Here is a 13,658-nt window from a genome sequence, read left to right on the forward strand (position 1 = left end):
CTATTTATCATCTCTTCCCAAAATCTGCATGCTACACTCCCAGGCTCTGCTCTTCTCCAACACTTGACCTCCCATGCCCTCTGTTTAGCCCCCAACAGTCAGTCTCTCACCAGTGCCTCCCCCCAGCTACACCCACTGAGGGACTCCTGTCTGTGCTAAGCGGTGTGGTATGCTTTATGGTTACCCATCTAGCCCATTTCAAAATTTTCCATTTTATCATATGTACACTCACAAATTAACCAAGATGGCGGCACCACTGGATTCTACGGCTAAAACTACATAGGACACCATGGACAACACACCTTAAACCCCTCTGAATCACAAGTTACAACCACTTCAAGACACCATCATTCAGTTACATACACACAAAACACCATACTCAGGTCATGTAATCCGTTACATGAACCACCCTTACCCAGGACCATGTAATCCGTTACATGGGGCACTCTGACACTTGTCTACCCTTTACATATGCTTTACCTCATCAGCTGCACTCATTACATTGTGCTATGCACGGGTCATGCAGTGTCATGCAGTGTCATGCAGTGTTATGCAGTGTCATGCACACTAGATGCAGGCTTATGCAGTCTTATGCAGGTGCATGCAGACTAGTGTAATAGGGGCTGCAGTTCATGCAGGTGTCATTAAACTAGCAAAAACCCCTCATGCAGCTTGCACATGACATCAGTTGACAGCTCAGGCTAGCTAAATTCCCTTGTATGACATCATTTGACAGAAGGTGACAGACAGGGGCAGTACAGATGATCAGATGACTCAATGACATCATACATCAATGACATCATAGACCAAACTTAAACCTCTAACCTCCTCTTTCTCACCAGCTAAATTTCCTCATCTAAGCTGTACCACTAGCCAAAATCCCTTGTTTGACAGCTCAGGGCAGCTAAAATCCCTCATTCCCTGGTTCCCCTGGAGCTAAAATCCCTCACCCTTTTCTATTTAAGGAGGCTCTCCTCCCCCCCAGTTGTAATTTATCTCAGCAAACTACTTGCACTCAGCTTACCCCATAACAGTACAACACTTGCTCACTATACAGTATTAGCCCCCACTATATTGTGGTTTTACGCTTATTACATAAAAATTACATACATATCACAACTCTATTACATTGCTCAATTACCGTTAACCCCTCTGTCAGGGTGTCCCAAAACCCCCTTTGCGGCAACACGGACCATATCAGCTTACGACTCACTCAGCACCAGCTACATCACCCATATCCCCTAAGCCACTTGTTCGATGTAGGCTATCTTTTGATACACCTCCACTATCACTACATAAACCTTCCAATCATAGATTGGGGGACTTGTTTTAGTGTCTAGTGACCCAGCAAAGGCAGAGGTAACCTCATTCATCCCTTTCCGCACTCAGCAAAAGGTTCTCAGGAACACTTTTGAGCTTTACAGCGGCGGCAGTCATGCTGAGGGGATGGTTGCTGGTCAAGCTGCCCTTGAGGGTGGATGGTCCGTGAGGATGAGTGCTGAAATGAGGGGATCTGAGATAGCTTGTGGGTTTTGGTGGTTTTGAGATGTTCGCCGGGGGTTTGGATCCTTGGCGGCGGTTGTTTGTTTTGAGGAAGTTGGGAGTTGTGATCTTAAGGATGAAAAGAAAGGGATCTGGAACTCTGAATGAAGAAAGATTGGCGAGCGGAGCTCGAAAGTTTGGACTCTGAAAATCTTGATCTATATGCTCTGGATGGACCGTATTCTGGGGATCAGAATGCCATGCCCCTCCCATCCTCCAAGTTTGGCGAACTTGGACTCCGGGAGGCCACATGTCACATACATTTCATCACATCCTCCCGCGCGCGCACATACACAACAGACAATAGAAACAGGAAAAGAGAACACAACACAAAGAAACAAGGAAAGCACAGTGAGATGAGGCAGAGAGAAGAAAGAAAGGAAAGAAAAGAGAAGATAGGAAACACTCAAGACAGACAAACCAAACAGAAAGGGAAGAAACCAAAAACAAACAAGGAAATAAACCCACAGCAGGCGCTGTGTTAGGACCAAGAAAGCTGAAGAAGGATGGGGGACTGAGAAGGAGTGGAGATGGAAAGATGAAAAGAAGGAAAAGGAAGGAGGGGGGCAAGATCTTGAAAGGGGAGCCAGCTGAAAGCAGGAAGGTGATGAGGAGGGAACTTGAGGTTTTGAGTTCTGATGCCTTGATGATGTGATCCTGAGGGCAAAGTCTTGATCATCCTGACGGCGGCAATGATCCTGACTAGCTGGCCACAAGAGGGGCCACCACACTGTATTGAGGCACTTTGCGGCGCGGCCGCCGGAGCACCACGCTGCGGATTTGATGATAGATAAAACCTAATTATGATGTACTTAGTTCAACTCTCTTCCTCACGTTGTTCCTTATCCATCATTGTTCATTTATCAATCACAACTCACACTCCATTCTCCACTTGGTCTCTGCAGGTATTCCTCACTGTACTTTCCTCTCATTCCAGTGTTTGCTCTTTGTCTCACCTTCTTGTTTGTCACCATCAGGTGTGCCTCCACCACGGTTGTTGTGTCGTCTGTTTGCGTAGCTCACAGATTCGCTACTGGTATCTTAGGTTGGTATACTTGTTGTTGTGTTTCATTTTCATCCATCATTGTTCATTTATCAATGACAACTCACACTCCATTCTCCACTCGGTCTCCGCAGGTGTGCCTCCACCACGGTTTTTGTGTCGTCTGTTTGTGTAGCTCACAGATTCGCTACTGGTATCTTAGGTCTCCGCAGGTCTCAGCAGGTCCCACAGCTCCTCGTCCATTACACTGCTGGTGGAAACCTCTTCAGCTGCCCTGGCTCACCTGCTGCTGTCCAGTCTACGCCTTTGGTCCGCCACAATTCAGCTCTCACCCTCTGCTCCGGTCGCCTATCCAGTCCAACCTCCCACGGTCTGCAATCCACATTTCCATATGCTTTTGGTTGTGCTTTCTGACGTCACCCTCGGTTCTTATGTCACCAAATCCACATTGAACTCAGATGTGTGTGCATTTAGTCCCGTGCTATTGCCAAGTGGACATTCTGTAACAATTGCCCATATCAATCTCCACATCCGCCCCAGTTTTGAATTCCTGCCCCCAGGATCTTCCCACACATCCCTGAAAGCTCCTCTACATCACCATCACACCATTTCCCACACCCCAATTCATTTTAATGGAAGCATGGTGTGGTGATTTATATAGGCGAGCGCGGTAGAATGTCCACGTGGGGATAGCGCGGGAGGGGAATGCACAAAGCCGCTCAGGCAGAGTGCATTCCGGTGACATAAGCACTGAGGATGAGGTCAGGAAAGCACGCTAAGAAAGCTTACGGAAAGTCACGCGCGGACTGGAATGCACGGATTGCGGATTGCGGATCACGGATTTCGGATTGGGTATTTGGATTGGAGCGGAAAAGACAGGGCTGTACTGCGGCGGGACTACACACGTGGACTGGTAGCAGCGGCGCGTCAGCGGGTGAGCCACGACAGCCAAAGCGGGTTCCACCAGCGGGTGGAACCGGGGTGGAGGCGGTGGCAAGAGAACGACTGACGGGGGCTAGACAGAGGATGGTGGGAGGACAAGTGTCGGAGAGGAGCGGAGTCTGGGAGAGTGACGAGCGAGATAGCGGGCGGAGCTGGAGCCTCGAGGACTAGTGCGGGATTGGGTGGGAATGGCGATGTGCGTGGAGGGAAGGACGGAAAAAGGTGGCGGAGGGATTTTCTTTTCATTATCCTATTATCCAATTCTTACGGAATTACTCATCATTGTACTTACAACTACGGACGTACTAGAGTTATTAGGAGATTATTGGGATCTTATCTTTACTTTGAGAGTCACTTGCGGATTATTACGCTATAGATCAGGCTCAGTAGAGGAGCCCTGAAGGCTAGCGGAAAGTAGCAGTGCGGAGCCAAGTTACCGGCAATCACACAGCCCGGACACTAATATTCTTGAAGGAGGCGGTCAGCGGACATTTCCACCAACTAACCAGCTTTCATTCTCACAATGGGAAAAAGAGAGGTCAGACAAACCAAAGACAATGTGAGTATAGAAGAAATTAGAACACATTAAAAAGAAAGTGAGAAAGTAGGAAACAGACCTAACAAGTTTGTATTCAATGAGTGAGCAATTTGAGAAATTCTCAAAAAAAAAAATGAATGAAGAAACAGTAACAATGCAACAGAAACTGATGTCAGTAAAATCAACTAGGTTTCAAGAGGAATACTGCAGACTGAAAGCTTGTAACTATAACTAGGTGTATACTACTACATATTGCTTTAGTACTGTTACTGGTATCATAGCTACTCAGTTTTTCCATGAGCTGATTATCAGTAAAAAAGAATTAAGATCAACTCACTGAGGAACACATTATATTTTTTAGTCCCCAAAATTGGTACAATTCAATCATGCTAACAAAATGGATATCACCAAGTCTTCACAAAGAGAGCTGGGCAACCAACAGAAGGAAATATATGAACCAGATTAATTGTACATATTTGTGAGATCACATTTCAAGGTGACCAGTATTGATCACAAAAAGTGACAAAGATGTTTCGAGCTAAACCATCTGTGCAGTGAGGTAAGCCAAACAAACCACACCCACCCATAGTCTCAAAAAGAGGCATCTCCCCCAGCAGCAAGAGAGCCATGTGGTTAAAAAAACTGACACATGACTGATGTATGCAGGTACAACCATTGCAAGCAAGAAACTCAAGTTTGCAGAAAATCCCAGCTCAAGGTCTCTTTTAGAATATCCAATAGAATCAAAAGCAAGTGCCAGTTCTGAAACAATAGGATGATTAGAAACTTGAGCTAATGTTTGTTTTACTTTCCAGAGGAATCTGCCTTGGATAAGTATGTACTACAATAGCAGCCAAAGTTTAAAATTTTGAGTTCAATATCCAAAAGTTTGACTGAGAAAAACTGTGTGCCATGGAGACCCTTTTTGCAACATTCCTAGACCAACATTTGAAAATTAGCCAGTTTGATCTTTTGGTTTCTCTACCAGGAATGCCAGTTAATGGAGAAGATGAAGATGCTTATTATGGATTGGGATAGCTTGTGTATCTTGAAATCTCCAAATCCAAGCAGACTTCCACCCTTCAAAGTTCAATCACACACAAGTTGCACAACCAAGGTTCAAGTAAAAACTTGGTTGAAAACACACACCCTGGCTTCAATGTACCTGTTGATATACTGATATAACCTTCATAACAAAAAAAAGTACAACACATGTCTCTATATTATGTATGTCAGTGTCAGATTATAAATCATGGAAAAGGAACAAAACAACACAGAATTGTAAAATAGATAAAGTTCTAGCAAGATATCAACATATAGCAGAATATTCACTTGAATTATGTATACGCACAGAAAAGCAATGTCCTTTAAAAAGAAAGAGAAAATAAGTCAAATGTGAGAAAGCGGATATTAGTATTTTTCTACTTAACCTTCTTTGAGGGGTTGGATGATAATTTTAATCAATTCGGCTGAGACTAAATCATTGGTAGTTCTGATAGTAATGCGTGCCAGCTGTTTTTGTTTTTAGAAAATGCGAAGGAAGGGAAGATGTCAAAGTTGTTTCAGAATGATGTCAAAGTATGAACGAAAAGTAAAGACCATAGTCAAGATGATGGCTTACTTGAGCTTTCTCATTAGGTTCCAATCTCATCAAGCAGCCCACTTTACCACTGGCTGAAGTATTCAAGACACCTGCACCGACCAAATTATTAGGATTTGGATCGACTTGTTCCAAGATATTAAGCTTCATCCCCGCTACCAACTGAGCCATTTTCCTACTCTTCATTAGCTCGCCGTCTTCAGTTTTTTTGATCTTAAAGATCTCTTGCTGTTCTCTGGGTGGCCCGCCGATCTGCTTCCAACGTTCAAAGAAGGTCGTCGCATTAAGTTGGATGGGTTCGACGAACTTGGTCAAATAGATCGGCAATCGGATCGTGAAGGTTTGCAGTGATCCGGCTAGATACGATACTTTCAAAACTGGCAACCTTCCAAACGGCCCTTTACATTCTACTAAGACCCTCTGCTCAATCTGAGTCATCGGCTCGATCTTGTTGGTCGGGATCCTCGGTAAGCTGATGTACAGTGCTTGTGGATCGTCACTCTCCACCACCAGTGTCAGGGACTCGAATGGTGCGGTGATCTTGTTTCCAAAGTATAGTGTCAACTGGCCATGGTCACCATGGTACTCGGATTTAAGTCCGATTTGCAATTGTACATCTTCGTAGAGTACTCCTTCGGACAAGTAACTCAGCCGGGTCAACTGCTTTTCAGTCCCAGGAGTGAAAACGGATGACGCGAGTGGTTCGGCGCGTTCCACAGCATTGGATTTCGTCTCCAGCTCAAGGCCATTCAAATCTTGCGCTAGCTGATCTACCGCGCCGTTAGCATTGGCGACCCCGCTAGTGGAAGAGGAAGCCACCGGAAGCAAAGGAATTTGGCCAGGACTGGGGAGCATCGAGGTACGGTTTTTACGAGGCACGCCTTGTAGTCTATTTTCTTCCTTCGCCTTGTTGGCCTCCTTGCCTCCAATGACCCACGTTCGCTTATCACCAGTTTCTCCTTGAGTCTTCGTTAGACGATTGAGTAATGTGCTCTCTCGTTCCGGAAACGGCGGCATCTCATCACATACGGTTTGCAAGAGGTCTTCATCCGGTAGCTGTGCGAGCGCAAGATATTCACCTGCGCAGATGAATCGATGAAAAGTTGCCAATAAATTGTGCAAGTCAAAGCGAGAGCCATATCAGTTCCTATTTCTGCATGCTACATCGAAAGGGTCAACTTACATGCGCGCTGTTGGAGTTCAGCATCCAAAACATGTGAATATTTTTCAAAGACTTCCAAAATCTGAGTACGGATCTCGGGGAATAAGTTCAGCCACTTCAAATATGTCGTTAACAGCATCGCTCGAGTACTGGTCGAACATTGATTAGCTTTAGAATGAAGGACTTGAAACTGCTCGATCGGTGAGAGACCCTCGTTATTAGCTACGAGATGACCGACTGATGATGTCAAGCAAAGAATGATTGAGTCAATCAACCTCAGATAGTAAAAACAATAGGGAGGGTGTAAAAAAAGGTGACTGAAGTGACCGAGGAATACTGACATTCTCCCATGATATAGGCCGCCAGTTTAATCATCTGCTCATGACAGACGGGTAGATGGATGTATTCGAAGACCTTTTGCATGGCGTATTCTTGTAATTCTTCTGTATTAGTAACTATCTGGATAACCCGATACCAAACTTCATCACTGATGTGCTCTCCCGCTGTGTTCATCAACTTCAGAATGGTATTCAGGTACCATTCATACTCCGTGGCGAACTTCTCCGTTAAAATCGCGATTTTCAACACAAGTTCTTCCCTGAGGGTATAATCGGAAATTCCTAAATAACGTAGTAGTTCTCCAACAATCACCTTTGCATTCGTGGAATCACACATTGAATACAACAGATCTAAGCCTCGTCGCCGAACACTGATGTCTTTGTCCCTTAAGCTTAATATGATGGTATCTTGATGTTTTTTCAAAACAGTAAGGTCGTCCGACCGCGCAGCTAAGTGTGACATAGTATCGAGTCCTAGGTATCGAACATTGGTTTCTTTGGATAAAATGAATCCGGCTAGAAGGACTGATGATCGAGAAACGAGCTCCGAGTTTGGATCTAGATGGATGGCTAGGTTGATCGCTTCGAACAAGACTGCGTTTTGGGCATTGCTATGTTGAACATTCTTGGGAATTTCGTGAGCAATGTCAAGGATAGTGGTCAAGACAATTTGGAGAGTACCTGCAACAGCAGTATCCTCTTCCAATTCGTGGTGAATGGCAAATGTTGTATCAAGGTTAGTATCTTGATCATCATTCCAGAGATTATAATTAGAACTTGATTTAATACCTGTTGGTGGATAATATTGCAGTAGCCGTAACAGCTTGCACTGTAGCCAAGGTATTGGAACTCTGTAGTAGATATATTCACTCGGGGTGCATAAGTCGACGATCACCTATCTTGGTAGAACACATGATGAAACCAGAAAAAGATTTGTGAGTTTCAGAGATAGGGATCAAATATGACCAGCTCAAATGAGAGAAAAAAGGAAAAGGGATTGCAGAATGCAAGATGAGAGAGAATGTTTGACTTGGTCCTAACGTTGTAAAGCTTGTCGACAGCTTTCTGGTAACAGATCGCAAAATCTTGAAGATGATCTTGTGCAAGGGTCAATACTAAGCTGGTAACAGCCAAACAGACGCCCTGCGAATTGCTTGATATTAGTGAACAGAAAGATTGGAAGATCTGATTTACGATTAGGAAGGTATGCGGAGCTCATACCATGTCGCTATCGACCATCAGGGAGACGATCCTTAAAGCCCAATCTGAAATTGGAAAGACCTCTGGATTTTTCCGATACATTCTCAAAAGAGTCAATGCGGCCTTTTTCTTGACAAAGGAGTTCGATAGTGGACTGATCAAAAGGCTATAAACATCATGTAGCAAGCTCTCTGACATTTCTTTCCCACCTATATTTGCGATCGCTTGGAGTGCTAGGCAGTTGTTTGTCTCGTTGTGTGCGTCCAAATCTTTGCGAATCGAATTGATAACTAATCTAATCAAATCCGAATTTTCGTGCATCAGAAGAGTCAAGGCCAGATAACCCTGAAGGAAGAAGAGAGGTGAGGTCACGAGTGAGCCTTGTCTGTAGAATTTCAGAGTTGAGTGACGTGAGGATTGCCGCAAGAGTGAAGGGAAGGAGTACAGTACAATTTGTTTCTCCGAATATTTAGTGCTTGAGATCAAGTTGACAGCTTCCATGTGGCCGATATCGACTGGATAGCCTAGAATGTAAGTGAAAACGATTTTCGCCAGATACTTTTTCTTCGAATACCCATCCAGATTACCGTCTGCTTCCAGTAAATTGAGTATATCCCGTAAAACGAAGTTGAGAAGACATTGGAATGCGTAAATATCGATTATTTGACTTCATTGGAAAGAGCCATCGAGTAAATTCATGTTGACCTTTAAACTTTTGTCTGATGTTTGCCATTTCTTTGTTTATGCGCTTTTCCTCTAGTTCGCGGACCCGACAAGCTCTCTAGACAGTTGCAGAGTTAATTATCAGCATCATCGTTTTGAAACGTGGTCACATCCATATACTCAAAGAAATCTTACCAGGTCCGCGATATACTGGTTGAGTCTATTATGAGAAAACAGCTACGTCAGTTTTCGGAGTAATTAATCAGCGACTCAATAGATGGAAGTGACTTACCCTCTCATTTCTGTAGGCATGGCTGTGATCGAGACTGATGGTTGTACACCAGAAGATGATTGGACAGAAGGGAGAGAAGAGGGAGAAGAGTGAGAAGCATGACATCCAAAAGGGAATTTAGCTCGACTTGGGTGAGCCCTGTCAGCTGGTGAGTATTACGTAATCACTTGGTCTGCACTTGCACGCGTTCATTCAGGTAATTCATTCATCCAAAGCTTTTGCAGCTTGACAATTGGTCAAACGGCACAATTCACCCCAGAGCTTACATACATTTGTATGAAGACCAGTCTTGATCCCGAAGATCGTCATCAGAAAGCAAAGAAAGAGGCTTAAAAGGACGTTTTTTTGGAATTGTCGAACAAGAAATGAGATGAAGAACAGTATCTATTTCGACAGGTTTAGGTATACATTTTCAATAGTAACATGTGTTTCAATTGAGAAGTATGTATATATATATCGAACTTTTATGGAGGACACCTCAACAGGCAAAACACGTCTGTATTGAGAGGAAGTCTTTGAGAGTTCAATCAATCGCACCTGCTTTAAGTGAAATGTAAAAGAGACTCAGAGTCAGAGCTAATCGAGTTCCAACAGATGAAATGGGCAGTACAAACAAGAATTATCAGAAGACTATGCCCTGGGCCGCAGTCTTTCTTTATCCTCCACTACCAGATTAAGAAGACTTTCGTGGTTTGATGGTATTATTTTTGGAAAGTCTGAACTTGATGCGCTCCATATCGTCGATGAACAGAACATTCCAACAATTAGATAAGAGTCCAGCGGGAAAGGAGGAAGTAGAAGTGTTAGACATTTATCACTCATCGAAATAAAGGGTGGATAAAAGACCAAATTGGCAGGAATAATTAGCGTACCGGCAAGTTTATATCATTTAACAGAATGAATAATGACTGAAGACAAAAGCCTGACAGTTGATAAAAGATTCTTTTAAGCAAGATGTCAGGAAAATGAATTGTTAGGAGATGGCCAGAAACATGAAAGTATAAACTGAGCGCCAGCCCACCATAATTCAGCTCGGTGGGAGAAGTGGAGATGAGTTTTGTTCCCTACGTCGGACAGCCGCGCGGTATTCTTCAATGACGACGTGGGCCGGGATAGCGCGAGATACAAGTGGCCCTTTGGCGGCAACTAGTTCCATTCCCTTGTCAGTGAAACGGTAGGAGTGCTTGCCAGCAGCGGTTAATGAGGGCTTTCGACGGGCGTGGCGAATCTTCAGAGTAACCGATGACTTTGGGACACATCGGCAAGATCCAAAGTGGATTGAGCCACCGTCGGCCGCGCCTGCCCGAGGAGGTGCCAGCGGAGAGGATATTGGTGGGGGTTAGGTGATCATAATGGACCTGCACTGTGGGGTATTATGAACAACCAATCGCTGCTGCTCGCTGAGAACGGCCAGCCGGGACGCTGGACTCGCTCAGCAACGCGACTGCTAGGTACGAATCGTGACCCAGGTTTAGTTCCGAAGAAAGGGAGATGAGACGCGGCGGGCTGAGCAGAACTCACATCCACAAAACTCGTGTAGATTGTAACGCTGCCTTTGTTCACAAGTTCAAATCGGTGACCGGGAAAGACTTATGGTCAGTTTGAATTGTAGGAATGCTCATATGGACCTAACAGCGTCATGCTGAAATGAGCGACGTGTTTATTGAGTCCGACTTCAGTCCAAGGTTTGGCCATGTTTTTTGTGACTCTCCATAGTGATTTTAATCATCAAGATCTTGGTTGATTTTGAGCGCAATGATTTTGCATTTCGCAGAACAAGAAAAGTCACAAGATTTCAAGAAGTTGAGCGGTTCTTTGATATAGAAGGCGTCCATGGGCTTGCAAACATTATTGAATAAAATGAAAGAATTCACTGATACCGAAAACAGGAAAGAGAAGACTTGAAAGAGCAGCCGTGGATTGAGAGATATTAAGAATAAGGATAGGAATAAGAATAAGAATGGGAGCAAGGTACATGAATCAGGATTTGAGCATTTCGAATAGAAGTGGATACTCCTCAGCGGTCAGACCGAACGGGGCCGCTTCATCGATCTCGGGAGCGGGTTCTTGTGACTTGAGAGGTTCTTGTGCCTTGAGTGTAAGATCCCAGCATGTCTCCAATTCCGCCCACCATTGCGCGAGTCCTTCACTCAGTTGTGCGTCGGACATGATGGGTTGACTTGAAAGGTTGAGTGCATCGATTGGGCAGTTCAAAAGAGAGGTCATATCTAAGCTACTCGACAAATCAATCAGGGCCAATGGTCAAAGATTTGTCAACATAGTGCTAAAATGTATACAGGCTCTTAGCAAAATGTTGGGCGTACTTTTCCCGAGCGCCGAAGGAAGGTGATTCAAAAAGCACCCAGGCAGATTGCGGTACCACTGGTTCGACGACTGTCGTTGGACAGTATGATAATGGACTTCGTAGGAATGGCGCCCCGTGTCCGCCTCCCCTCCTTCGGTTTTGCGGCGCCTCGTAGACGTAATCCTTTGATGCCAGTGCGGTATCCGAGTTGGTGTCGCCCACCTCGACGGGTCGTCGGGCAGGGTATTTGGCCTTCAAAAGGACTTTAAGAGAGTCGCGGGCTCTGACGAGGGCCTTCTCAGCTTCCCTTTTACGACGGATGGCAGTTCGTTTGATGATATCGGGTGAAATCCGAGATTGGCGAGTCATGGCTAAGGTTGATGAGATTCTAGTCATAGTAGTAGGTATATAGTGGCGAAGTAGTGGACAGTGGTTGGATGTGTTGGAGACTGAAGTTGATGATGGGCTTCAATGAGAGACTTCAAGAAAGAAAGATGATCAAAAACAGTGAGATCAAGTAGTAGGGTGGCAAAGGAAGAAGTGGGAGGAGGATGGGGATTATGCAACTTTATCGACGTGAGGAAGGGTTCATATACGAAAATTGGTTGCCGCTCGCTGCTCAGCGAGCCGTCATAAGGACAATTTGGAACGGACTGAGACCTCAGCCATCTTTTTCCTTAGTTCAATACTCAGTCAGAAGCGCGTTTACTTTGTCAGCTTGGACCTATTGAGGATTAGTATTGCGACTACCAAAGAAGCTCAACATTGCGCTTTTCCCGTGTTTGAACTAATCAGAGGAACAAGGGACAGGGGCTGGTCGCTTTGCCGACAGCCGGTTCACTAGACAAGATCGTAGGTAGATAGAAGGACACCTATGATAACTGAGAGCTGATTCCAGGATGTTTAGGAAGGCACCTTTCAGACGCCCTTCTCCGAATCTCAACACATTGCAGAACACAATGTCGAGGTTCTCACTGGAGCAGTGCCAGCCAAATGGCTGGAAAAACCATAAAACCCCTCAGATGACCCCCAACCTCTTGAATACATATATGAGAAGCTAATGGCACCTTAAGAATCCTGATGATTTCCTACATATTCTGAAATTTTATTTTATTTAAAAAAAAACATTGGTCTGAAGGCTGAAATCACTTGTAAATTTGCCCAATACATTACATGTCACAGGAATAACAGCCAATCCGAAAAAGCTTGGCTTGTTTGGATGGAATTTCCAGCGGAAATTCTTTCTGGATTTGCCAACCTGTGTGTATCCAACAACAAAGTTTGACAGATGGATATCCATCCCCGCGAGCGCAGTTGCTATTGGCGGCGCCGTTCGGTAGCGAAAAAAAAATGCAGGCCGCGGGGGGACCGGCACCATGCCACCCGGGTGCGTTCGTCGGAGTGGCAGTCCGGGGTGAAAATTGGTCAAGGATTCTGATTCTGTCATCAAAATCCGGGAAAAACAGCCAGAAGTCTCTGATTGAGCTTGCCTGATTTTGATATAGGCATCCTGCATATATCAAAATGTCCAACCTTGTCACTTCATTGCATACAAGGTTGGAAAATCCCATAGGAATTTCCAGTGGAAATTCCCTCCAAAGGATCCAAGATTTTTCGGATTGGCTGTACAGATTGGTTGCGGGGGGAGACCATCATCACACCCTTTTCAAAGCCCTCAAAGCCCCTTTAGAGACTAAAAAATGGGTTTCTTGAAACACACATGGAAACCTCAATAATGCCAATTTTGACACATTTTGTTAGGAATGATAGGAAAGAAGGTAGGCTACACTTCCTAAATTTTTATTCTTTTAGAAGATGCTCGTTTTTAAGTATATTTTGCATGGTGTACATACTGCTTCCTCCAAATTTGACTTGCATTCAGGTTTTTGCTGCAAATATGCAATTTTGCAAGGTACTTTTTTTACAATGTAACACTTTGTAAAAAACATCAAGTATGATTCCTCATGGAAAACTTCAGGTTCAACTTTAAGTTTGTTTTTGCATTACAAGTGAGGAATCTAGAATATGCATTGTAAAATTAGTCTCAGGGAGGCAATTTCATTGCAAATCAGT

General features: G+C 44.5%; 2 protein-coding genes across 2 annotated transcripts; both read right to left on the reverse strand.

Moving 5' to 3' along the window:
- Window positions 1-5,450: 5,450 nt before the first annotated feature.
- Window positions 5,451-9,300, reverse strand: PtA15_5A389 (uncharacterized protein; the record flags this gene model as incomplete). Its single annotated transcript, XM_053169144.1, has 11 exons — window positions 5,451-5,537; window positions 5,647-6,704; window positions 6,809-7,024; window positions 7,129-7,824; window positions 7,915-8,020; window positions 8,167-8,268; window positions 8,347-8,670; window positions 8,776-8,915; window positions 9,031-9,106; window positions 9,184-9,208; window positions 9,281-9,300. The coding sequence occupies 11 exons, from the start codon at window positions 9,298-9,300 to the stop codon at window positions 5,451-5,453; spliced, it is 2,850 nt and encodes a 949-aa protein (XP_053020371.1).
- A 1,960-nt stretch (window positions 9,301-11,260) lies between these two features.
- On the reverse strand, window positions 11,261-11,981 carry PtA15_5A390 (uncharacterized protein; the record flags this gene model as incomplete). The annotated part of the gene is made up of 2 exons (XM_053169146.1): window positions 11,261-11,513; window positions 11,605-11,981. The coding sequence occupies 2 exons, from the start codon at window positions 11,979-11,981 to the stop codon at window positions 11,261-11,263; spliced, it is 630 nt and encodes a 209-aa protein (XP_053020372.1).
- Between the last annotated feature and the right edge of the window lie 1,677 nt (window positions 11,982-13,658).

Source organism: Puccinia triticina, chromosome 5A (assembly GCF_026914185.1).
Source record: "Puccinia triticina chromosome 5A, complete sequence".
Lineage (NCBI taxonomy): Eukaryota > Fungi > Basidiomycota > Pucciniomycetes > Pucciniales > Pucciniaceae > Puccinia > Puccinia triticina.